The sequence below is a fragment of the Pipra filicauda genome, unplaced genomic scaffold, assembly GCF_003945595.2.
Source record: "Pipra filicauda isolate LSUMZ 115617 unplaced genomic scaffold, ASM394559v2 scaffold4_size7858003_pilon, whole genome shotgun sequence".
NCBI lineage: Eukaryota > Metazoa > Chordata > Aves > Passeriformes > Pipridae > Pipra > Pipra filicauda.
Window position 1 is genome coordinate 2,548,901 of NW_024104643.1, and position 26,108 is coordinate 2,575,008.

Sequence of the window (26,108 nt, forward strand, 5' to 3'; positions counted from 1 at the left end):
GAAATGTAGTGTCATAGTTTTGTTATGATTAACTCACAAGTTTACAAGTTAGGGTTTGCATTTCACTGTCAGAGGTCTGGATTTTTGTTTATTTCACTGAACAAAGAATTAAATGCATTACAATACTGTGTATTCATCTTATGGAAAAGATTAGCATTGCTTAGCAAATATATTTATATATAAAATCATATAAAAATAACAAAATATATTTTTATTTTATATATGTTCTTCACTTTTTGTAACAGCTTCATATTAATATGTTAATTCTGAACATTCTTGCTTCCATATTACAGAAGAATTCCTATACAGAAGAATCCAAATCATTGCCAATACCTTCCATGAAAGGAGCTTCTCCAGGCTAAATACTCATGATTTCCTCAGACTAAACCAGCACCCAGTGTCCCTGCACACCCACTGCAGGTCCCACAGCTGCCCATGTGGTGCAATGTCTCACTTCTCCCACCTTAGTCTATGTATGTGACTCATACGCCTTACTGTACCCAGTGCCAGAGTGGGCTCCAGCATCCTCCTGAAGCACAGAAGTGACGCCTCTCACCCTCCAACTCTGCTTTTTTGCTTCTCATCCTCATGCTGAGCTCCACAACACCTTCTGGAGATGATTTTCACTTAACAAGCTTCCAGCCCATCAGAGATCTGACTCACTCGTCTCATCGTCAACAGATTATGGCTTTTCCAGAACAGCCATTACATAAATTTCAGCCAGCGTCCTTCAAGCAGTACATGGTTCTGCTGCCAGGAATACTGTGCATGTAAAACCACAGCAAAATTAAATGAAGGTGTCAAACTTGATTCAAATTAGTTCTCCCTTGAGGACTTGTAGAGCTTTAATAGTAACACAATTTACATTCAGAGGCATCCTTAACCTAAAGTAAGAAAAGTCACAAGTCTTGAGTGTCATTTAAGGCCCCAGATCCATTCCAGTCAGTAATATCTCAAGCAGAACGTGCCCCATTGCCCACACAGCCTATAGTTGATGTTGACAGGTATTAGGACTTAGGCCTCACAGGTCTCATGCCAACATAGGGATATTTTGATTAATGGCTTATAAATTACCAGATTTCAAAGGCCAGAAGCAATCATTGTAATGATCAAATGACCTTCTACATGCACTTGCCATGATACTTCAGCAAGTGACTCAAATATTAAGGTCCTAAGCACCATTAAAGTCTTAACCAGAAAGTCTCTGTGCTAGAGCTGCAGATGCAGTTAGACCTATTAAATTTTCACTGCATGTAATACCTTATAATAGGTGTTATTAATTGACAATGGATACACAATTCCTGTGAGAGATCTAAGATAAGGATCTGAGAACATATTTTTCTATGTCACTTTAGTTTAAGTAGATGACTAAAGGGGCCAGATGGCAATTTCCTATCACTGGGACTTCAGCACACAAGCAACTTAGCTGCTAAACTCACTTCTCAACTTCTTTACCTCAGCCTAGAGTGCATGCCTGGGCACGTCCGCAAAGCAAGGTTCTTGTTCAGATTTTCCATGACTCTGCATAACTTACAATTCTCATGAGTCTGTTTTCAGAGCTCCTGTGAGTGACAGCAGCAGTAATAGTTTACACCTTAGAAATGTCTCTACATATCTGCAAATACCTACTAAGATACATATTTGCAGTTAGGTAATTAATGTTCCTCTAGACAATAGGAAAGCACACAGGATCACTCCTGAGAAGACAACACAGAAAGAATCGTGTCTTGCAGAATATACCACCTAAGGAGTTTTTCTGCTGTGCCTTTTGCAACCGGACATGTCTATCTCGTATTGGCCTTTTTAGCCACCAACGCGCTTGTAACTAACATGGGTAGTGCCCTTCCCAAATCTTCACTCTTGAAGCCTAGCCATGATGATGATGATGATGATGATGAGACAATAGGAAGACTAAGGCTTAAAAAGTTTGAAGGGCTTTTTTGTATAGTTTTTGGTTGTTTTGTGGGTTTTTTTTATAAAAAGAGGTTCTTTTAGAGTTTATATTTCAATCTCTTCAGCAAACTGCGGTATACTGGAACTTGCTGAAAAGAAATAAATCAGAGTACATTAAAAGCAAATAAATTACAGTTAATGCAAGAGATTTAGTATCTATTTGTTTTCTACATCCCTACTGAAAAGAAAGTTTGTATGTTCCTCAAAAATTACCAAATTAGTATTTTTATAATCAGAACTGTGCATTGGATTTTTTCTTCTGTGACAGCTCATTACTAACTCATGAACTATTGAGAAGGAAACCCTCTCACAACAAAACAAGACAGGAATAATGCAACTGCATGTCTGCCATTATCATAACAAAACAAAACAATCTTAAGTACAAACGCACTTTAAAAAGCAAAGTTAATTACACTGCACAAAGCAAATTTCTCAAGAAAGGGTCTCAAGCTTAGAGCAATCACTTTCAGGTCTGAAGTAGTTCTGCACAGTAGAAAGCTATGATTTTGACAATTTCCTATCCTTTTTTTAATATTGTCTGCATAGTCAAAACAGATACAACTGAAAACTCATCACTGCACAGCTCCACAGGCTGCCAGGATTTGATGTGTTAACTTCGGACAAGGTTCTCTCCCAGTTCTTCCCTTATGTCGGTAGGCTGCGAGGTACCAAGGGAGGGAAAACCACAGAGCAGGCTGATATGAGGAGAAAGCGAAAAGTCTCTTGTGTCCAGACCGCTACCCATGGCGCCTGCTCGCTTTACCTTCCCGGCAGCAGGCTCGTTTCAGGGGCTGTCGGTGGAGGATCACAGCCTGTCCGGGCTGCCCAAGGCTGCCGTGCCGCACGACCACAGCCCGGGCTGCGGAGCTGCCCCGGCGCGGACACCCACGCGCCGCTTTCTGCGAGCCGGTGACCGGGCGACCGAGGCGGCACCCGCCTGCCGCCGGCTCAGCCCTTGGTCCCCTCTCTCAAATTTACGGACGGATCCGGAGGCACCGGGCAGGAGCCAGCCCGGCTCCCCCCGGCACAGACGCCCGCCGCCCCTTTCCCGCCCGGCGCGGGGGCCGGCGGCGGGAAGAGCGCGCGCGGGGGAGGGCGGGCAGCGACAAGAAAAGGAGCGAAACGGCCCCGCGCGGGCGGGAGCCCCGTCCCGCGCGCCCGACGCCGCGCACCGCCCGCCCGCGCGCTGATTGGCCGGCGGCGCGGCCGGGGCTCCCCGGCGGCCGCGCCTGATTGGCCGGATTGTAAAGCGATGTCTGAGGGCGCCTGGCGGGAGCGGCACAGCTGCGCGCCCCCCGCGCGCCCCGGCTCCGGCCGCGGTGAGGGCGCGGAGCCCGCGGAGACTCCCAGCCCTCCCTCATTCCCCCTCCCTGCCCCGCTCCCTGCCCGACTGCCCGGGAGCGCAGCCCCGGCTCCGCGCTCCCCTCGCGTCCCGCCGGGGACGGGAGCGGCTCTTCACAAGGGCCGGGCTAAGGGCGCCTTCTCGCTTTGCAGATGGAGGTGAGCGTCCTGGCGCTGCGGGATCTGGCGAGCGCCCGGCCGGGGCGGCGGGGCCGCGCCGAAGCGGCCCAGAAGGTGAGCGGGCGGGCGCGGGCACGGGCCGGTCGGTGCCCGGCGCCGCGAGTTCCCTGCACGCGTTGCGCCGGAGCCCCGCGCCGGCCCGGGCAGTGTGCGGAGAGGAGGGAGGGATGGAGGGAAGGAGGGCGGCGGGACCGGCGGGCGAGTGCAGGGCCACGATCCAGGAGGCTGGGAGATGGCTCGGGCCCTGGCTCGGGCTCCTCTCGCTCCCCTGGGCAGCGTTTGGGGTTTGCCCATCGGACCTACTCTACCCTGCTATGCTGGTCTGCACAGCAGCATCTTACCTGTGAGTACTTGGAGCACTGGGGTGTCCAACGCTACCCTAAAGATAAAGGGACAATCCAGTGAAAGAACTCCGAGTCATGCCACCCTTGTCAGTAAGTGAAGTTATTGCACTCTGGCACTAACTCCTAGGGAAACACTTTAGCTTTCACCTAAGTCAAACTCACTAAGTGATCTCAAGCATCCCAATGGCTACCATGTGGAAAGGTGGTGGGCTCTTGTAGAAACTCACCATTCTAAAGGTAAGAACCACCAGCCCTAACTTGACATGGGAATTGTATGGTCCTGTTATTTAGCACCACTTTGGCTGTGCATATGCACATGTCCACTCTGCTTGCCTTCTGGTCTGTATACATAAAGCCGTGTTCTCAAGTCAAGAGGCTGAGTAGGGGCCACTCAGGAGAAACAAGCTCATTGTTCCCCTACTGCCTCACCAGCCAGGAGACAAGATATCTAGTCTTGGGCATAACCTTGCTCAGTAATGTCTCCTGAACTAGATGCAATTCATGACCTGCTGCCCATGCTCAGTCTGAGTCCTCCAAAGATTGCATAGTTCTTGTCAGATTCCACTCCTGTTATCTCAGATTTGTTTGAATTCTTGCTTACGTAGTAAGTTCATTAAGCCTTTCCAGTTGTCTTGTAATCATAAGCTATCTCTGCTTGGATCAAGGTCAATCTCATACTTCCACCAACTGCCCTTGCAGTTTTGTGCAATACAGATGGATGGAAATGGTGTAGCATTGCAGCTACTGAAAAAAAAGGGAGAGAGGGTAAAAGTGTTTCTTACCTTAGTAGGTAATCATGATAGTAGGAAATAAAGATCTGAAAAGGAGTAGACATGCTTCTCATGTAGAACCACAACTTTTTTCACTGTGATATTTGTGTAAACATGAAAATTTGAGGTGCTGAAACAGCAGTTTCAGTTGCCCCCACTGCAGTTCCATTACCACTAGCAACAGTGAACAGGAACTGGAGGGGAAGGTAGACTTTCTCCATTCCTTAAGTGTTGATTCACTGCCAAACGTGAAATTGCGAGAATATATTGAGCGCCATCATGATGTAAACATACATTCTAAGAAGTACCATGGCCTCTAAACTGACCCCTAGTTATCACAGTATAGTAAGTTACAACTGGCTGACTGTTAATTGTAAAATGAGATGTATTTATTATATCCTTTTGGGTCATTCATAGATGAACATATGCAGAAGTGCTCTTCATCAGTGCTCAGAGAACAGTGCTTTTGATGTGCCAAATTTGTTTCCAGTTTGAGTGCTACAAAACTGCTCCTAGTAAAAGCCAGTTTCAATTGTTACTAAAACTTTTTTCTCCTTTCTAGCTAGACTGTACCTGTTAGGATGATTTTTGGCATCACCTATTTAAATATCTATTTCAGCGAGTGAATAGTTAAATTACTTTAAAGAAAAGGCAAAACTTAGGAAAGTTCTTGCAGCAAACCAGTATAACTTAATATTTAATATTAATTGGCTTTTTTTGCCATTTCTGAGTTGGATTTGTTGCAACACAAAATATCCAGCCTCAAAGTTGTCATGTTAGACTTTTAAAACTAATTTCCAAAAAAATGAAGCAGTAATCTTAATCTGAACAGGAAGACTTGCTCAATTTGAGACCAAAAAGCCACAGTTACACTGAAGAGTTAATAACTTCAAACCTGAATTTTAGATTAAAAGCAGTTTACTGTGATTTCAAAGGCTTCATTGCCCATTACAGCAAATTATAACCTCTTCTAGGTTTCTGATGATAGTCTGTTCAGTTTGCTTTCTGTCTCACTTCACTCAAGGTGCATAGTAAATCTAGAAACCGCTGAACAATATTAGCTAGAGTTCCAGAAAACAGTGTCCTGTTTATAGGGTACTAAGAGGAATTAAGTGATATCTGAACTATCTAAACAGAACATTGATTTCCCTGGGCAAGAAGAAACAGTGCAACTTTCTGCATGGGTATTTCTGGAAGTCCTGTTCTGTACCAGGCTTAGGATATTTAGGTCACAGTTTTTGATATCCTGCAAAGAAAGCCAATATGGCATCCTCTTTACTTAATTCCTTGAATCTTCATTAGCTATTTACACTAATAGGCTAGAGTGAAGTAGTGTTTCTTGCTGCTCAAAAAACAGATCTCAGCTTAAGGATACCACTGATGCTTCCTTCAGTCAGTCCCTTGAAATGAGTTGATCTGTAGTGATAATTCTTGAAATAAGGGAAAGGGGTAAAATTGGATCAAAGAGGAAATATGGAAAAAGTTTGATTGCAGCTAGGGACTGGAAGGAGTTGAGCTTCATTCAGGGAATGATAAAGATCAGCTGATGAATTAGACTTTTCCTTCTAGCAGCTCTTAGCTGTAGTCAAGGAACAGTTATGAAGATTTTCTTTGTTTCTTTGAGCAGCAGACAGTGCAGACGCAAAACTTTTCTCACTTGCACGTAAAGTTACATCCATTTCAGTTTGACATTTTATGACAGTTTGAGCTGCATCCCCAGCATGGCTTTTAACTAGGGACCTTTCAAACAGAATAGTGTGTTTTCTTGATAAGTGTAATATGAACAGTGCATTATTTCAGTTTTGCTGCGATTTGGTGATTTATGTTTGTGGGCAATGATGTCTTGTAATAACAGTCAGAGTTTAAAAGCCTAATAGGCCACAAATTGCATTCGTTGACCTCCGGTTCTGTATTTCAAGGCAGTATCTCATATACACTTCCTGCAGTACAGCAGCATGTAGAATATTTTACCACTTCCAACAAAGGCAGAAGAACTGTGCTAAATATATCTATGAGTATCAAGGCATGAGTCACTACAATTACCTTCATAAGAACGGTGAAATTGATTGTTGGAATGTTTCCTGTTGTGTCTAAAGAACTTTGTTTTTAATAGGAAAACATATTTGATCGATCCAGGATGGCCCCAAAGACTCCAATTAAGAATGAACCAATTGATCTATCGAAGCAAAAAGGCTGCACGCCGGAAAGAAATCCAATTACACCTGTTAAGATCATTGACAGACCTCAGCCTGATCCCTGGACCCCTACTGCTAACCTGAAGATGCTCGTTAGTGCTGCTAGCCCTGACATGAGGGACAGAGAGAAGAAAAAAGAGCTCTTCAGACCCATAGAAAACAGTGAGCAGAGTGACACGCCGGATTCATTACAGGTGAGACTCAGAACACAATTACCTTATGTTCAGTTAGGAATCAGACCTTCCTTAAATTGTCCCTCAGTTTTCTTCCAAGCAATCCTTTGCTCCCTATGGAAAACTGCAGAATTATAAGACACTCCCAAGGACAGTTACCTACACAGCACTGGCTGAGCAGTAGGACATCAAAAGACTAAAAGCAACTGTCTTACTAGTAACTGACCTGAGACCCCTCAAGAGCCTGAATACTGCTTAAAAGGACAGTGAAGGAAGTAGAGTTTAAATGTTCCATTTTCCCTAGTACTTCTGAACCACATTGGAAAGTAAATTGCCAGATCAGTTTTAAACAGGCATCATTTTCAAAAATAAATTCAACAATGGAAGAGCATGCTTTTCAAATCTTATACCTTGTCCGCAACAACCCTGCAAAGTGGTCAGCTGAAAGCTTTCTCCCTCTTTCCACCCCAGCCCCCAGACTAGTGGTCAAGTGTTAGGAAGATTTTTACTTGCCGAGACTTGGGCAATGCAGGTGTTGATCCTTGTCCTCACTTTGGGAAGTCTGTCCCTGGAGAAAATGACATCAGGTTGTAGTAAGCATCATTACAGTTTTCTTCCTTCGTACTCTTTTTTTGTTGCAACCACTACTTTCCCTCTCCTGGATTATTTCCTGTATAATACCCTTCCCTGGTGATTTCAGTGACAGGAAATTAGTTTGAGGGTCCTCCTACTGAGAAGCATCATTTGATAGGCCACAGATCACACTGGAAGTGTAGTTTTACAGCAAGTACAGTGATTACAGTAGTCTAGAGAATTCTGCATGGTCATAACGAAAGATCATTCCTAACATAGCATCCAGTAAGTAAAAAATAGTTGATGTTAAAGATTACTTCATTACCACTCCAAGCTGCTAAGATCACACAGCATTTTTGGGGTGACTACTATAAAGAGTTCAAATATTTTCTAGTTAATAAAACTTACACTTAATAATCTTCTTTGCTTAGAAAGGTAACTTATAAAAGAAGTAGAAGTGTTACTGTAAGAATACTACTATTTTGATAACATATAAAACTCAAAGAATTCTATCAGAGCAACAGCCTGCCACAAGGTCACTTAGTCACTAGCAAAGGACGGTTTGAGATCCCATACTCAAGGAAATGTGGCCACCATCCTCAGCTTTTCTTTGCCAGAGGGCAAAACTTATTTTCCCGTTTTTGAAACAGAAGAAAACCCCAAGGTTACCAGAAAAACCCTCCATCATTCTCATTTTGTAATAAATAAACATACCTCTTCGTACATTCTTGGCATCACAGTTTTGTTGGTTTTGTGGTTTTTTTTGTCACTTCAGAGACAGAAAAACCATATTCAGACCATCTTACAGAATTCCTTAATGTAACAGTTTGACTGAGTTTAAGGTTCAAAGACCAGGTAGTGCCTTTTATGGTCTCTTAGCATTGTACCCCCAACCCTTCCCCAATCACTGGTTTCTTAAAGTGCTAAAGTCACTGTGAAGGGCAGCAAAAGCTTTTGAAAGAGGTTTTGCAGGAACTCTCTGATGTCTTCTGCATCTTCTGGTTTATTAGATCCAGAATTGTTTGAGGAAATATTCCTTCTCCTCTCAAAAAGAAGTACTCTTTTCAAGTAGGATCTTACCATCTGCAAGTCTTGGGTTTTTGATATTACTGTTTTTTTTCCTTATGCATGACCGTTATTTCGTGATAGTGCAGATAAGAGTTTTTCTGTAGATATCTTGTGTGATGAATTAAAAAGAGCTTGCGTGTCACCCAAGTGCTCTGTGCTTGCAAGAAGTCCATGGTTTTTTTCCTTAATAGAAAATCTGAGCTTAAATATTGCTAGCATCTGAAATATGTCTCGCTTGACTATGTCTTGCTTTTAAAGCTCTGCACTAAAGGGTTAACATTTATTTTTTAACAGTATGATATAGTAGACGACACCACGGTTGATGAATTTGAAAAGCAGAGGCCCAGCAGAAAACAGAAAAGCTTAGGACTTTTGTGCCAAAAGTTTCTAGCTCGCTATCCAAATTATCCATTGTCAACAGAGAAAACTACCATTTCTTTGGATGAAGTGGCTTCAGTTCTTGGTATGTATACCTGCAAAAATGGGGTAACTGATCACCTGGGGTAACCCAACAGGTGGGCCTTCCAGAGATCATCTTCTAACAGACTACATTCAAAATCTGCCTTTCCCATGGTCTGGATGCTCTTTTAATCATACTAATCAAGAGCTGGAAATGCCTAAAATTCCTGAGTGTCTTTGCTGCTTGTTAATGCTACCATTTTGAAATCTACTTTCTGACAGTACTTTTCACTGGACAAATCTTGCCTCCAACTGTTTACCAACTCTTTTACTTTCCTAAATATTCAATTTATTGAACACTGAAGGACTCAAGAGTTGAAAAACCTCTGAAAGAGGACTTATAAACAACAAATTTTGTCAAAATGAAACATTTGAGGAAACGATTGCAAACTACTAGGTGTAGGAGATTATTTGGGTTTACTGCCTGACTTCTGCAATATGTCTGACATTATGCCTTCCAAGATCTCATGGTTCTCAAGGTTATCTTAGGTTTAAATGATGTCCTCTATGACTCTGTTAAGAAAGGCCTTGAAATACTCATTTATTTGCCTTGGTAATGGGAAGTGGAAATAGGATAGAATTCAGATTAGGTAAATAGTTAAATTACTTTTAAAATTAATTATTCTTTGGGATTTTGCAGTTACTCCTTCATGTGTTTGCATGCGATGCTTGTGCTCCAGCCTTGTACAGCTGAACATGAATAGTTCTTTATTTTGTGTTGGAAGTGATGTTACCTTGCTTTCCTAAATGGTAGAAACTTTCTTTTAAAACTTATTGTTGGGAATTTTGCCTCCCAGGAGGGGGCGTTTGTCCTTCTCCCTTTGTTTTCCCTTCCTTGCTTGCTTGTATCCACTTGCCTCAGCGACAACAAAATTACTCACATGTTGCTGCTCTCTGTGTAAAAAATGATGGCTGTGATACAGCTTTTGCTATGAATGTATATTGCTTTGTTCACTGAAGAACTATAGAAAGGCCAAAAAGGGGGCTATAAAAATGCTGATGCCTGAAAAACACCAGGATATGTGTAGCACTCTTGTTTTTCTGGAGTATGTTTCAATCCAAGATTTCCACACTGTAAGAAATACTCATAAATTGTTTCACCTAATTTTCATATGAGGCTGGTAAGTATTATCCATATTCTCCAGAAGGGTAAATAGATGCATCAAGACCTTGCATTCCACAGGGAAGTCTTTCAAAACCTTTCTCCCTAACTAGCGCTTGTTCTGCTCTGCTGATGTTAACTGTTAGGGCATTTCAGGTTCAGATGATGCCACCAGCTTATAGTGCCCTGTGTTATATATAACAGCCATGCTTCAAACAGCACGGGACATGAGTACTTGGAACAGTGAGCAGAGCCACTAACCTGTTCTTGTGCAGTCCCCAGCCTTGCTCACATCAGTCAGGCTGAACTCAAGTTGGGCATATTTCATAGATTTCCCATAGGTGTAGAACCAACCAGCACCAAGGACTCATTTCTGCTGCATTTGGGAACAGTGGGTCACATCCTACACTGCTTTGCACTCTGTGAAGTTTTTAATGCTCCTTTGCTTGGTACTTGCTTAGCAAGTGAAAGTAATTGTGCCCTTGGAAACGCAAGTGGAGGACCACACTCGCACTAGTTCCTATATGAGGGGCTTTTATCTCTACACCATGACAGTGCCAGGCTCAGACCCTTTACTGCCCTCTGTTACACACAGGCTTGTGCCCAGTTATGTGAGCTCTGAAGCTCTCTGTCAGGAAGGACCAAAATGCTCTGAAAACCTCAAGGCAGTCTGGGTAGGTCTTAGTGAGCAAGGCTGGGCAGACTGCAATCAGTTCTAAACACAGTGTAAGTGCTTTAAACTGAAGCCGTGGCTGGATGGGAAGTTAAGAAAATAGACAAAGAGCAGCATACAATGAGGCTGGCCACACATAAATCAGGTCTTAATTGTGCAAATATGGATGTGTCCAGATGAATAGTGAAAAATGTATTGTGGACACTCAGTACTAGAGAACAGCCAGTTCTCTATTCGCTTTTGCTGAACAGCACATTAAATCTGATGAGCATCTATGTCTTTCCTCCCCAACCTTAAAACAGGAGTTGAACGGAGACGAATTTATGATATAGTGAATGTCCTGGAGTCATTGCACTTGGTTAGCCGTGTGGCCAAGAACCAGTACTGTTGGCATGGCCGGCACAACCTCAGCCAAACTCTGAAAATGCTTCAGGAAGCAGGAGAGCTGCAGTATGGAGAGGTAATGACCTTCCAGCACAAGGAGCAGGACTTAGAGTACAAATTTGGAGAACGGAAAAAGGAAACTATTCCTCATTCCCAAGACAGACCATTACTGGACTTTTCAGAACCAGATTGCAGCTCTGGTAAGATAACTGTTGAGTGTGATAATACAAAGACACAAATCTTTTTCTCAGTTTACCATGTGACTTTTTCCCTTGCTTTGCATTTAAATTAAATAATAAAAAATTATCCTTCCCAAAAAGGTTCTGAATTCACCATGGAGGGTGCAGAATTCTTCCTTCTATTTTGTTCCTAACATAGGTCTCAAGACAGATTTTTCCCTCTGTGCTACAAACTGGCAGAACTTCTACTAGATACTCTAGTTCTTTACTCACCTGTACCTGACAGTAAACACTTTATCCTGCCAGAAGGTGCCATCTTCATTTGTCCACTGTTTCATGCTGCCCATGTGACACATAATGGTTTAAGGTACAAAGTCCATTGGAGTCACGAAATTATAGTGGCACAAAACTGTGTAACATAGCATAACATCAGTCTTGGAATCTGACTTTCTAGAAGCTATTTCTGCAATTTTTATTGCCTTTTGAAGAGACGCTTCTGTCTGCATTACTCAGCTGCCTTTCAAAAGATTTCTGCTTCCTGACAAGTAAATACTTTGCTCCTTTTGCGCGTGAGAAACCTACTTACTAGTTTTCTGGCTGTGATGGATGACGTATGCTAAGAGGCTTGGGTATTATTTGTAACACAGCATCTGCAAACAGCAGAAAGGACAAGTCATTGCGGATTATGAGCCAAAAGTTTGTCATGCTGTTCCTTGTCTCCAAGACCAAGATAGTCACTCTGGACATCGCAGCAAAGATACTGATAGAAGAAACCCAGGATACAGTGGACCACAGCAAATTTAAAAGTAAGCTGCATAATGAGAGGCAAATGAATCAGTCAGTGAGTAAAGAAAACAGGGGCATGTTTGAATTGACACCAGGAAGTAACAGCAAGAGCGACTCATGAATCTTTTGCTGAAGTATGGTTTGGGGTTTTTTAATTGCAAGTCTCAGTTTGTGAAAATAGAGCTTGATATGGGGAAGAGTCACTTTGACAATTATCTCCCAAGTTTTAGCTTCAGAATGAAGGAAATTATTTTTTTTTTGGTTGATTTTTTCTTTCATACTTAAACCCTGTTTCCTGTATTACTCTGAATGATGTTTCAGAACTTAATGAACTATGATGTTTAATTTGATGGAAATAATTCTCTTCTCTGCAGAAATGTGCTACTTCTCCTTTTTACCCCAGAAGTCTTTCACAGCTGGATGGTATTTTGCTTTTCAGTTAGTGGGGATTAGTACCTCGATCCCTTGGACAACATGGAAAAACTCAGCATTAGTAAATAATTTTTCTAAGATAAAGACTTTTAAGTCTTTAAAGTACTTTTAAAATAAAGTACTTGCACTTCAGTCTTAAAATTCTACCCCAAATATCAGGAGAAATGTGAGGAGTATAACTGAGCAACATGTAGGTATCATAGTCAACTCAAAGATGTTGTTTACTAGAGTCACAGAGATTTTTCTGAATGTGTTACAATTTTTAAAAATTATGGACATGTGTCCTCTTTGGATCAGCTGTGCACTCTTGTGCCTCTTGCCCCCAGCTTGTCTTTACCCCACGTGGAGGCAGCTGCCTTTTCTGGGAAAATTGTTGGTGTAATCATTCCCTAACCTATTTCCATCGAAATGAGGTAGATGAGCTTAAACCTGAGCAGCAAACATATGAAGCAGCAGTGACAATGAGGTGGGAGCTGGCATGGCAGGCTTCATAGGAGGTGGCCTAAGTGCATCCCAATTTGATTTTACCCACCTCATTTGTGAAAGCTGTGGTGATGTTCTGGAATGAAATTACTTATACACTGTATCCATTGAAACCTGACTGTCTTAACTATTTCTGTGTTTTGTTGTTAGCAAAGGTACGAAGACTGTATGATATTGCCAACGTTCTCACCAGCCTAGGCTTGATCAAGAAAGTTCACGTCACTGAGGAACGAGGACGCAAACCAGCCTTCAAGTGGATTGGGCCTGTGGAATTCTCTGGAAAGACTGGTAACTTGTGTAGCTTGCACTTATTTTCTTTTTGCTTTGACAGGCCCTTCCCAAGTGGTAAAGGTTGCTTTCCATGTGGAAAGAATGGCTCAGCTTTCATTGTGTACCCTGTGATTATTAACTGCTGCCAGCTCAACATTGGCCCTTATTAGACTTTGCGCTCAAGAGCTGGGGCTGTGGAGAGATGTTGAAGGATACTGTGTCTACTCACTTAGATAACTATATGCATAACTGTAGGAATTGTAGAGCAAATGGCAGATAATGCCAACGTCTTCAAATCTGGGTCCACAGCTTTTTTGATTTGCAAAATCTCAGTAATTCCATAACAATTATACAGTGAATTATTGTCTTTGTCTTACCAAGGTATAGCAGGGCTGTTTCTTGGAAATGTCCCCTTGTACAAAACGTTTGAGTGCAAAGAATGAGGCGGTGGGACAGAGCGTCTCTGTAAGCTGATGATTCTTGTCTGGAAGCCAGAGCAAAGGGAAGCCCTTTGGCTTTGATATTTGGGTCAGGCCAGTGCCAGCACCAAGTAAAAGTGAAGGATAATGTTATTGCTATCTTAGTACCCTTTCTCCTCCTGGCCTCTATGGAATGGATAGGAGGGAAGCCCTTATCTTGTCTACTGGTGCCTACTGAGCTCTAAATCTGTTTCAGTGTTGTGGGGTTTGAGATAGTTATGGAGGTTATGTCTTTCCTTAAGCCCAAGTTTGGTAACATGGAAGAAGCCTAAATGAGCTGTGTTGCCTAAAGGACTGTTGTACAAAATTATGTCCCTACAGATGAGCTGAGAGGACATAGCCCAACATCTGATTCTCTGCCAGGGACAGAGAGAGGAGCCTGTGCCCAGTATCAGATCTGTGCTTCTGGAAAACAAAGGTTTACACGTCACGCTTCATTTAATGGTGCACAGCCTTTTGAAGGGACCAGAAGGAAGGTCAGCTCTGAGCCCAACAGCCCACATCAAGAGAGGCAAGGTAACTACTTATGAAACATGTTCTTTTGTGTCCCACTGTATCTGCTCAAATGACAGCCCACCAATTTAAGACGCTTGATTGGCTGAATCAGTGTAATTAAATATGTGAATTACTCCTGGGAGGTACCTATATTTCTACTATCCATGTGATGATGAGATTTGTCTTTTAGACCTTCCAGTCAAGTGCCTGAAGTTAGATGAGGTCAATCTGGGCCATATTGTTTTAAATCTGCAGTTGGTTTTCTGGTAAATATTTCTGTTCTCTACTAACTGCAACTATACTACAGTTTCTTATGTTAAAATTTGGCATAGATAAAGAAAGATTCTTTAGCCACAAAATGCTTGTTTATCTTATGGTTCCTAATGTAATGAATTTTTACAGTAACAATCTAATGAATAGTTGTTGAAAAAGATAAGCAATTACACAGGGGGCTTTTCACAGTCCCCTCTTATAGGAAATGATGATGGTGAACACCTCTCCAGCGGGACTGAGAGTTCTGAGTGTTTTGCAGGTTCTGGCTCTAGGTGATTAGTGGATGTTATAAAAATGTCTCAGGACTGAAAGATTATAGCAATTATTTTATATGACCAGTATCAAAATACGCTTGGTAAACTGAATACCTCTTTGTTCTTTCAGACGGTATTGTGAATTCAGATGAATATTGTTCCAAAATGATAAATCTAGCAGCTGTCTGCAGGCAGAAAATAGAGGAAGATACTAGGTAGGTTGGTCTTAACTCTTGTCCAGTTTCACCTTTGTGCTTGTCATGTTTAGTTTAAGGATAGATTCCAGAGACTGAGATAAAAAAATTGCCAGACAGTCTCGTTATTACTATTTTAATACTGACAGGTGTCAGCATGGCAGGTTTTTTTGTGGTCATTTTATACCCACTTGTACTTGTACCACCACTGTTGTTTTGCTTCTGTAGTTCTTTGTATCATGTATGTTTATATAGGTCATCCCTGTGTCCTTTGACCTGTTGTCTATGTAGGCTGAGCAAATCATGATTCTGTGGAAGAGTGTCTCTGTTTCTCATCTGTCTTCTCTACACCTATCCCTATCTGAATTCATTTGTGAATGATTGACTCTAGTCAAGTGCAACCAAAAGCATTATTGTTCCACCAAAAGCTGGAGAAGTCTGCTTCTGTGTAATTAGGAATAATAAAAAGTGACCCTCCTTGTAAACTGTGTAAAAATAGTGGTTGGGGGGGGGCTTTTTCCACATTTATGTCCAAAATTGTACCTGTTTGCTTCTAAGGATAAAATAGGGGTTTAATTTTGGGCTAAATGTTTTTCTTCTTTTCATTACTGTTTTTTTTTTAGGAATAAAGCTTGTGGCACAGAAACTATACTAAATTCAGCAAGGAACTCAAGCATAACCTCACCTTTTTCCCTTATTCCGGTTCCTGGGGACTCTGATTTTTGTGTTAACCCTTTGCCTCAGGCTGTTTTCCCTGTGGTTCAGACAGAGGTGCCAAGCCTCTCACTACCAATTGGCATCAGCAGCCAAGCTCCACATCCTTCCATGCCTGCAGCTTCCAAAACAGAAAATGGAAAAGCTACCCTGATTCCCAGCCAACCCTTCTTGTGCTTCCCATCTTCATCCCTTTTTATGTTGTGTGGTGGTCTTCTGGAAAATAACTTGAGCGAGACCCTCCCCGCTGCAGGAGAGAAGGGAGACAGGAGTGCCGAAGCTCAGCCTGCTGTACCTTCAGCTGTCTGCAAAAAACACAGCTCCCACAAGTGCACATCACCCTCGTCACCTGCAGATGATGAAGAGCCACCTGCTAAAAAGCAGACCATGGAGCAGAGTGATCTGCCCCTCTCACTTGTAGTACCCAAGGTAAAGTGAATTTCATTATCACTTAGGTTTTCTCATAGTGAGGAAAGACTTTTGCCTAAGACAATGTTTTCAGAAGTGAAAACTCAGTACGCCACTCTTGTTAGAGATACAAATGCTGCCTCCCACATGTTAAGAAAATTGTAAGGGAGCTGTGTCAGGGAGTACAGGCGTTAACTGGGAGACATTTTCACATTACCAGGGGAAAATGGACTGTGATTGCTTTGCCTAGTGATGTGATGCTCAGCTGCTCTTTGGAAGCAGTGTCCTGATCGTTGTCTTGAACAAAACAGTGTGTCAGAGGGGAAAAAATCAATGTAACTATTCTTCCTCATCTTCCTCTGTTAGCTTGGGCTTTCCCAGACAGCAGCAGCATTGCTTATTCTGCTGAGCTATAGCAGATATTATTTGTACTTTCCCACTACTCTACAGCCTGAGTCCCTCTCTCTCAAGTTTGGTGTTGCCCACAGCAGACTGATGAGAGAAAGATGATGGTGAAGGTGATGTGTAGCTGTCTCAGGGTTCTCTTAACTACTGAAAGTAGGGGTCAGGCTCAAGGCTGTATCATATAAGCCATTTGAATGTTCAATATAAACCATTTGAAACAAATGTTTTTCCTTATCAATAAAAAAATAATCCCAGAGACCAGGTATTTCTTACCTAGTGTTTCCAAGTACTGAAAGTGAACTATAGCAAAGGGCACAGGGCTCAGGCATCACTAATATGGCTCTTCAAACCCTCAATCAAAATTTCTAACTTGGTGATTTGCTAATCAAGTTTGTGCTGCTCCTTTGCAGATACTCATTTTATTCCATAGGCGAGGAAGGTGCATGAGAGGCATTGCACTGTGTTTTTTCAGTTTGGACTCTTTGTTTCCACTTTTGTTTTTGCTTAGAAGCCTTTTGAGTCACCCAGGGCTGAATCTACCCCAGGAAATGGCTGTCCCTCTGCTGTACATCTAGAAACTTATCGTCTTGACCTCGCAAGTCCTGCTGCTCCAGAGGCTGCAAGCAAGGAGTCTTTAGATTGTCAGGAGCAACAAAAACGATCTCAGAACACAGACCCTGATGAACCCCCTCCAGGAAATGAGCATATCTCTAAAGAAAATGCCAATCAACCTTTCCAACCACAATATCTTTATTTTCAGCCTACCACTGGTAAGGACAGCCAAACCTCTGTATCTGTTCACTGAGCAAATATGGTGTCCTACAAATGGGTGAATAAGTCTATATTGGGCACAGAAAACCTGACAGCAGTTCTCTGTAGTAGTTTAATAACTCTAAACTACCTTGACATCATGTGAACTGCCGCTTCTCTGAAAAGACAGGCATTTTTCTCAAACATTAATAGAGATAATTAATGTGAGTTTTGCATGCTTGAATTGTGGGCAGCAAAATGGACACTTATCCAGCATTCAAAACTCGGAGGAGCTAGAAATCTAGGTTTGGCAGTACGGTGACCAAAACAGCAGCAGCATTCCCCTGAGTGGATGAATTTAGTCACCTACAAACTTTGTACTGTCTTGTAATATGCATCGTCAGGATAACCCCCAAAAACCAAGGCACTGCAAGTGTAGCCAATCCTGCTTGTAGGACACTCTAGGGATAGAGAGGAAGCAGCTGAAAATATCGCAAGAGAATTTTGTGTCCACCATGGTTTGTGTCTGTGTTTGTGTGCAGTGAAAGACTGTTTTGTTGGAGTAGGACATGTGTGGCAGATTGCCATGACACTGCATTAGTATTTGATTCCTTTGTGGCACCGAGTGGGGTCTATGGATATGACTTAGATGGAGATGGTCAGTTTGAAAATGCTGATCCTGGTGTTTTGGAAGGTCAGACAAACTGGAAACCAGAGCAGCTTCTGTTTCAACACAGTATTTCAGCTGTTTTCAGAAAAATTAATGTCTTTCTGGTCTGTCTTTGTGGGTGACTCCCATCTGTTGAGTTTGGTTTAGTTTGGGGTTTCTTTCTTGTTAAAAGCAACGTATATGTTTTCATATATCAGAGGATATGATTCCTGTTAGTGAAAAAAAGAGTTTGTTTAGCCAGGATGTTGCTTTTAATTGAAGTTAGAAGCAGAAAACAGCAAGATGTGTGTGGTTGGTACTTAATATGACCAAAGTAAATGGATGCAGGTACAGTGAACAAACAGTAGGGGGGGAGATGGAGGAAGGTGAGGAAAAGCAGCTGGACAGAAGAGTCAGGCGTTTGTGACAGTTTTCTTCCTTATTTTTTATTATTTTTGCCATAGTTTACTTCCTAGTCAGACTTTTCTTTATTTTCACACCTTTTTCCTATTCTGGATGAAGTTACAATAATTTACTTCCAATTTGTCAACTGTATTAATGCTTTGTTTTCTCTCTCTTTGGTTTAGGATTAAGCAGTTTTAATTTCCTGTTCTCTGCAAACCAAGCCCCTGGTGCCATAAGCCTGGCTTCGAACCAGTTACCTTCTCTAAGTGTACCCTGTGTCATGGTGCCATCGGCAGCCTTGGGTTCCTTCCCTCTTGTCTGTTCTCCCTCATTCACCAGTCCTCTTTCCCCAGTTCCTGATGGTTCATTCTCAGCTGGTGCCTCCATGAATTGCAGTATGTCCAGCCTGGCATCAACAACCCCTGTTTTCATAAGCACCACAGCAGTGGTCACCCCCAAGGTCTCACCTGCCCCTTCTGTGGATCTACAGCAACCAGCTCACCCTTCTCTGCACCTGAGTCCTGTGCTTACACGATCTTGCAGTGCTGTTAAACTGGACTCCCCCATGTGTGTGGGGCACCCAGTGACCCTTCTGAAGCTGCAGCAGGTAAGAGTGAAAGGTGTGAGGGAGTGATGATGAAAGACACATGCCAGGTCACAGGGCCTGAAGTCACTTTGTGCCACAGTCTGGTGCTGCTGTGTCAGAGTGGTGAGCTGGCACGCTGAGAGCTGGTGTCTTCCACTTAGTTTGTGTGTGTCCATCTGTAGCAGTGGCACAGGGCTTGGGACAGTGTTGAAGACATAGCTCAGCATAGCACATCTATGGTTAGTTTCAAAACTCTTACAGGAATTTTAAAATCCCCCAGAAATCTAAGTCGGTATTTTTTCCCCATTTGACATTATCATTGCGTGTTATGCAATGGCTACAGAAACACATTAGGTGGATAGGAGGATTGTTTGTCAGAATTCAGGAGTCAGTTGGCTGCAACACTTCTTCAGGTAGTAGTGTCCTGGGTTACCCCCTCAGCCCCATTCTGATCTCTCTTCACTACATAATGGAAACGTAACAGCAGCATCAGAACTGAGAGAAACTAACTATTCTTGTGGTGTTTGTTGATATTTTTTATACAGATATTTTTTTTTTAAAAATTTACCATAGAAACAGGCTCTTGGGTAAAAAAATGAGAAATCCAAAAGTGAAGGAGGACTCATTTATCTGAAATACGAGTGACAGAAAACACTCAAGTCACACTGTGTTACCTGGGTCTTTACAACTATTAGCAGTGACATTTTGACACTAATTCAGCTTACATTCTTAAATCTGTGGTTTGTTTTCCTATTGTCTAATGCAGTGACAAGCAGGTTGAACATTTGGAAGCTTTATTGTTGTCTTGTTTGAGCTTTAGAAAAAGGCTGTAATAAGAGACTGGTTGGCAGCCAATCTTATTACAGCTACTAACATTAGAGGTTACAGTAGAGTGGCACCTAAAACAGAAGTGGTCAGGGTTTAGAAGACTAATTTTTGATTTCTCTGGATGCTAACAAATAACAAAAGTGAGTAAAACATCAGGGAAGGGAAAGAGCCATTTAAGCTAAAAGACAAGATTGGCATAAGAATGAATGAATATGAACTAATCATGAAAACATTTAAGTTGGAAATAAGATAGAGGCTTTCATCTTCTAGCAGTGATGTACTGGCATACAGTTCCAGAACAAAAAGCAGGGGCAAAGCCCATAGCTTTTCATGTGGAGCTTCTGAAAGGATGTGTGAGTGGTTCTCTCTAGTAGCAGGGTACAGGGATTAATGTCTCCCAGCTGTCCTCTGTTTGCATGCTTGCATGTAGGCTTTGAGAAAACCCTGCTGAATCACTGATTTTGTTTCACAAATAGCCTTCATCAACTCCCCTCACTCCCAAGAGCATTCGTCCTGCACATCATGAGGCATTTTTCAAAACTCCTGGAAGTCTTGGAGACCCTGTGGCATGGAAGAAAAATGAAGGCAACCAGATCAGAAATGCCAGCTCTGTGCAGAGGAGACTGGAAATCTCCGGTACCAGCCCTGACTAATGCCACTCTTTGCGAAGAGTGGACAGATTGGCTTAGGACCCTGTATTGATTATAAGAGAACAAGCTCTTACCTGGCAAGAGGAGCACGTTAAAATGTCACCCCTTTCAGCATGCTTCCCCATGTACCCACTGGTTCTGTTAACCATCTTCTTCACAAATCATCCTTGGTACTGAAATCCTTTTACTGAATTGTTCCTTCAGCGCTGATTTGAATTCAGATTCTGTGCTTCACACAGCCTTGTGGGCATCAAATTTTATTTGGGATTTTAATTCTATTGCTGTGAGGAGATGCAAAGAGATTTTGGGGTCCCCAGGGGTTCTTTATTTGTGGTTTTAAGTGAGATGTCTAGCACTTATCTGGGGTAAGCATTTTATTTGCATGTACTCTACTTACCCTGAGTAAATCTGTGGTGAAAATGATAAACTTCTGCAGTTGTGAGAGCAACTGCTTCCTTGGTTCCAATCTGTCAAATCCTGCCTCCGCAGTGCAGCCTCTTGCTATTTATTTTGTATGTTGGAGTGGGATTAGTGCAAAAAAGGATTTTTGCAGCTTCAGAATAACAGATTTTCTCAGGGTAGGATTACTTGAATGTCAGTTGGTTGTTGTACAATTTGCCCAGCACTTGTGGTTAGAAAAACCTAATAATAACACAGTATGATTGAATGTATACATATGAAAAATATTAAGACCAAAATAACTGTGAATGTTAACATTTTTATAGTTGTGTTAATGAACTGTTATTAGTCCTTGGGTTGTATTTTTCTTTTACTTCTACTCTAAGCAAAATATGCAAGTTAGATGTAAAGAATACAAAACCTGATTCCTTAAATAGGTTTGACAGAATAATTTGAGTGACAAGCCACTGAGAGGACTGTGCTAAGATTTCATCTCCTGTTTAAATATCTAGTCTAGACTTTATGACCAAGGACCACTGGTAAGTCATTAACCACATGATTAGATTCAGTCTAACCTGAGTCTACTAAGTGCCTACTTAGCTGTCTACTTAAGGGGTATGTGCTTAAGTGCCTAACTCTTCACTTACAGGAATTTCTTAGCATTTGAGCTAGTTAATAGAGCATTTGAGCATATTGGGAAGACAAGGGAGATCTTGTCTATCTAAACTATAAAAAGAAGCTGAAAAGAGCAGGAGCCTCAAATTTTGAAATTACTATAAAAAAAATTTAAAAAATTATCTTTACGCCTTAGGAGAAGGTAATGAGGAAGAAAAGTCTTAACATTCAGAGTCCTCAAATAATGGATGGTGCTATTAATAATATAGGACATAATTTTAAGAGTTAATGCTCTTATGTTTGGGTATGTTTTCTCTCATAGAGCAAGCTGCAATTAAATTTGTGCAGTTTCCTTTTTAAAAGACAGAAAGTGTTGCTTTGACATCACATTATTCTGGATTTTTAGCAAACATAAGGCCAGCATGATCAGCTCTCTCTTTGGTACTGGTACTGATTTTCCAAGCGTAGATATGCTGTTGGATGTACTATTTTGAGGTCAGGGGAGTCTAGGACTTTGTTTGAGGATTGGAGATTTGATGAGGGGGGTTTATTTTTATAATGAAATGTATTATGGAAATGAAATTTAAGAAAGAATTTTAGTGAAGCTGAGAGTTTGAGTAATGTGGCCTTTTCTTAGAATAGACCAATAACAGCTTTTTAAGGAGGGTTTGGTTAGCCCATGTTGAAAGAAAATCTCTAGCAGAATTATCATAGAAAATTTCAGAGGTGGTAAAGAGACATCTTCAGACTGCTAATTTTTTATATTTAAAAGACACTACAGTTATGAAAGTTTACAGTTTTTCCTTCTGGATTATTTCTTCTTAAAAGACATAATAAAACATCCACTTAGATTAATTATTCTTTGAAAAGGAGTGTGTAATTAGCACAGCGCTGCCCCTGCACTTCTGCTAACATGCATGTCTTGCTGTTGGGGCAGGAAACAGGCTGCTAGGGTTCCAGGTGACATGGTGGGTGCTGATTCTCCAAACTTGTCTTTTCTCTTTCCCTCTAGTACAGTGCTGCCTTTTAGTGAAATGGCAGCTGGGTGCAGAGAGGAGCATTAGAGCTAGTATTGGCTGTTTGCTCCAGTTGAAGCATCATCACCAAAATTGCCTTTCTTTGTCAGTAATGTTACTGTGTGCCATAACTAACCTAATTATACTTGAAAATGCAGGGACTGAAAATGAATTTTCAGTTTCCAATTTCTGCTTCTAGTTTTGGGTTTCCGTAAATACAGCAGGTCTGGAAATGAGGATCGACTCCCTCTTCAATGGGTCATGTTTGGGAAAGCAGATTTTGGGTCTGGGAGAAGAAGGATGCTGATATGCTGTCTTGGTTTTGACAACGCAAAATTTTCACTAAAATGGAGTGGGACCACCAAAGCTGTTGGGCAGCAAAGGGATCAAGGCTACTTTCAGTACCTGAGCTGCTGAACTAGACCAGTGAGGGCAAAGAGTTTATGGTCATGAGGGAATGAGTTTACCTTTCCTATCTTTACCTTCACTGAAAGCTAAGAAGTTAAATAAACTAGGAACAACTCATCAGCAAAGTAGCTTTGGAAAAGCAGAATTTGTATTTGCACTGAGGCGAAGTGCGTACCCAGGATGTTCTGCAGGGTTTGTGAAACCTTTCTGTCCCAAGACAGTTGTTGAGGAGGATGAGCATATAACTTATACTTGAATCTATCTGCCACGTTTACATTTCTGATTGTCTTTTGTAAATTGGTGCTATTTCTGTATTTAAAAAGCTGTATTTTTAATGTAAAGCTGCTTCCAGTTTGTTTCTTTGCACTGCTAGTTTAATGTAGATATTAATTTTATTGCTTTTTGTAACTGTTCTTCAGTGATTAGATGTCCTGCTTTTCCTGCTTTCTAGCTATCTTTTTACCTGTCTGCATACAGCTTTACTCCAATCACACTGTCGGGTTGAATATTTTTTTATACTATCTTTTAGCAAAATATTAAACTTTTACAGAATAAAAAATGGAATTGAAACTGAGGCTGTGATTTCAGTATGGAGGACACCTTTGAAAAGAGATATTCATGCACTATGTGTCCAGGTGAGCAGTGCCTTTTGGATGTGAGCATGGAATGAGTAGCAGAGGACAACAGCTCGCACCAGTGGCTCTAGTGTCCAGCTATTTTATGCAGCATGGGCATGATTCCCTCTCTGGCTGTTGCAGGCAGAGACCAGTGCAATGTAAATTGGCTTTTAAAGTCCTTGAGCAGGCCAAGTCAACACCCAGTGGCCCTGGCCCAAAGCCATGTAGAGTGATGCCCAGCCCCACACCATGAGGGCCCATCCCACCAGTGCTGTGGGGCCTGTCCCAGACCCCCCCGTGGCTCTTGCAGGCATCCCTCAGCCTGGCTCTCCAGAGGATGGCAGCAGTGCCTGCCCGACTGCTGACCACAGACACTCAAGAAGCTGACATTTGGTTGTGCATCCTTATAACCACCAGCTTCTTGTAAAGAACAAGTGAAGAACACAGCCATAGAGCTTCTTCCCTTTCTCTTCCCCTTCCCTAATCACACACACGCATAAGACATAGCTCAACCCAAACCCGAGTTTGCTCCCAATTAAAATCAATAGCAGGTTCACTATTGATTTCAGCAAGCCCAGTACTGCCACCTTACCCCTCCCTGCAATTAAAGAGATGTGAGTTAATGTGTCACCAACATGGCTGCAAAATGCTTGTGACTTGCAACTGGTTGAGATCCTCAAAACTCATTTCTAAAAGAAAAACTCAGCAGCTCACTCAGTATTGTTTTGGGGGGTTTTTTGACCTGTTACTCCAGCAATAATGCCTTTCTCTTTCAGTTGATAGAAGAAAAATTATAAGTTTAATAAGATTAAATATTGTATCCGAAGCACTAACAAGCCCTAACCTTGCTCCAGCTCCACTGACAGGACCATGGCCATCGTTTCTTTAGAGAGGAGCAGGGCTGTAGCTTCCAGCAGTTCTTGTCCTCCCTGGTGCACTTAAAACGCCCTCTTTTGAAGTAAAAAGTAATTAGAGGGTAACATCAAGCTGTCTGATTTAGTTCTCTCAATAAAAGGGAAATTCACAAGCAGTGCCATTGTGAATGAACATCTTAATGCTTCACAGCCTGGGCTGGGCAGCCCAGAGCCATCTGGGAGACAAGTGTAACCCCCTGATGCTGGAAGGTGTTGAATGCTGCCGGAAAACCCAGTCAGAGGCAGAAGCGAAAGGGAAGCCTCCAATGGGTGGCAAAGAAAAGCCTGCTCCCACCGTGTCCGGGGAAGCAGATCTTCACCAGCTACCCTGATCAACAAGGAGGGTTTCCTGAGAGGTGCTTGGGTCATGGCAATTCTTTCTCCTTTCAGCCCATAGAGTTCTTGAGTAAGGCTCTGTGGCCTGCTTTATAATATGAAATTTAATAGCTTGGGAGGTAAGGGAGTGAAAAGAAAGGCTTCATACACAACCATGCTGACTGCAATCCTTTGAGAAGATCTGTGTGCACAGTAAGCATTATCATCCAGTTTCTTTCCAAATTCACTTATTGTGCCAGAAATGCAATGAGAATTTGGGATATTTTTTGAAGCCCTTTCTCCAAGGAGTCCTGGAGCCATGAAATGAATCCTATGGTGTCAGCATCAGCTTAAGGTCTGAGAGCCTGAAGCCTTCCCCTATTCCTCTTGCAGGGCACGGCAACTTTACTGGTGGGTGGTAAAAGGGAACCTTGCTTGTTTGCAAAGTGCTGTGACCTCCAAGTCTGATATCACAGGACCTCCTAGGGGACACAAAGTTCTGCCTCAGCTGGACTTCTCATTATTTAGACATATCAGGACATGGCAGAGCCTACTAGCTTGGGATAGCATCAAAACAAACCTGCTTTTGTGGTCCTGCAGTACATGCCTGATTGTCTTGGAGTGACCTTCTCTTGCTGTCTGACCATTGATTTTTTAATGTAAGATTTCTCTTCATAAGCATAAGGCTGAGATCACACAGATTGAAGTCCATTATGTGTATAAGATATTTACAAAAATATTTCAAATGCATTAGATAAAAGAAGATTTTAAGAGGCTGAGAGAGCAGAAGGTCTTTCAGTCTTCCCAGCATATACAATTAAAGATGAAAAAATGTTTCAGATATAGTCAGGGAATATATTTTGCTATAATCAGATAACTATGCAATGCCCTGCCAGAGTAGCTAGGGCTGAGCTCCAGGAGCTTCTGCAGGGGATAAAAGGATTCACTTAGGCACCAACCTCCCTCCTGCCCTGTTAAGAGTCTCTCCAGACATCTTTTCAAGTTAATGCAAGCTGCAAAGTCCTGCATGATCCTAGAGAATTGTTTTCTCTGGGAGAAACCAATGGACACAAAGAAAGTACCAAACCACCAGCTTTTTCCCAGCAAAGTCCTCACCATTTGTTATGCAAGCTAAACACGGCTGTAAACCACCCTTTGGCTTCCTCAAGAAACAAGTCTAATTAAGGAGAGCAAAATGAATCTCAGAGGTTCAGAAACATTTTAAGTCTGTTGAAGCTCAGGAAATCTTGGTCTGGATTATAATTTTATAGAGAAAAATGTTATTTTTATAATTCTACACAAAATTGGGTCATACTTATTTGCTCTTTTTCATTTTCAAGGAGGGAATCTGCCTGGCCAATATTAAAAG

General features: G+C 42.0%; 1 protein-coding gene across 2 annotated transcripts; it reads left to right on the forward strand.

Moving 5' to 3' along the window:
- The first annotated feature begins 3,196 nt into the window (after positions 1 to 3,196).
- Positions 3,197 to 23,463, forward strand: E2F7 (E2F transcription factor 7). Of its 2 annotated transcripts, none has more exons than XM_027747840.2 (13): positions 3,197 to 3,272; positions 3,448 to 3,528; positions 6,702 to 6,977; positions 8,892 to 9,060; positions 11,134 to 11,415; positions 12,042 to 12,200; positions 13,246 to 13,383; positions 14,166 to 14,360; positions 14,997 to 15,081; positions 15,684 to 16,203; positions 17,096 to 17,357; positions 18,574 to 18,998; positions 20,282 to 23,463. In XM_027747840.2, exons 2-13 carry the CDS (start codon positions 3,448 to 3,450, stop codon positions 20,456 to 20,458), a joined length of 2,769 nt encoding a protein of 922 aa, XP_027603641.1. In that variant the 5' UTR covers positions 3,197 to 3,272; the 3' UTR covers positions 20,459 to 23,463. The 2 variants fall into 2 exon arrangements, with proteins under 2 accessions (XP_027603641.1, XP_027603642.1); XM_027747841.2 differs by having other exon boundaries at positions 3,264 to 3,272; positions 3,448 to 3,453.
- The last annotated feature ends 2,645 nt before the right edge of the window (positions 23,464 to 26,108 follow it).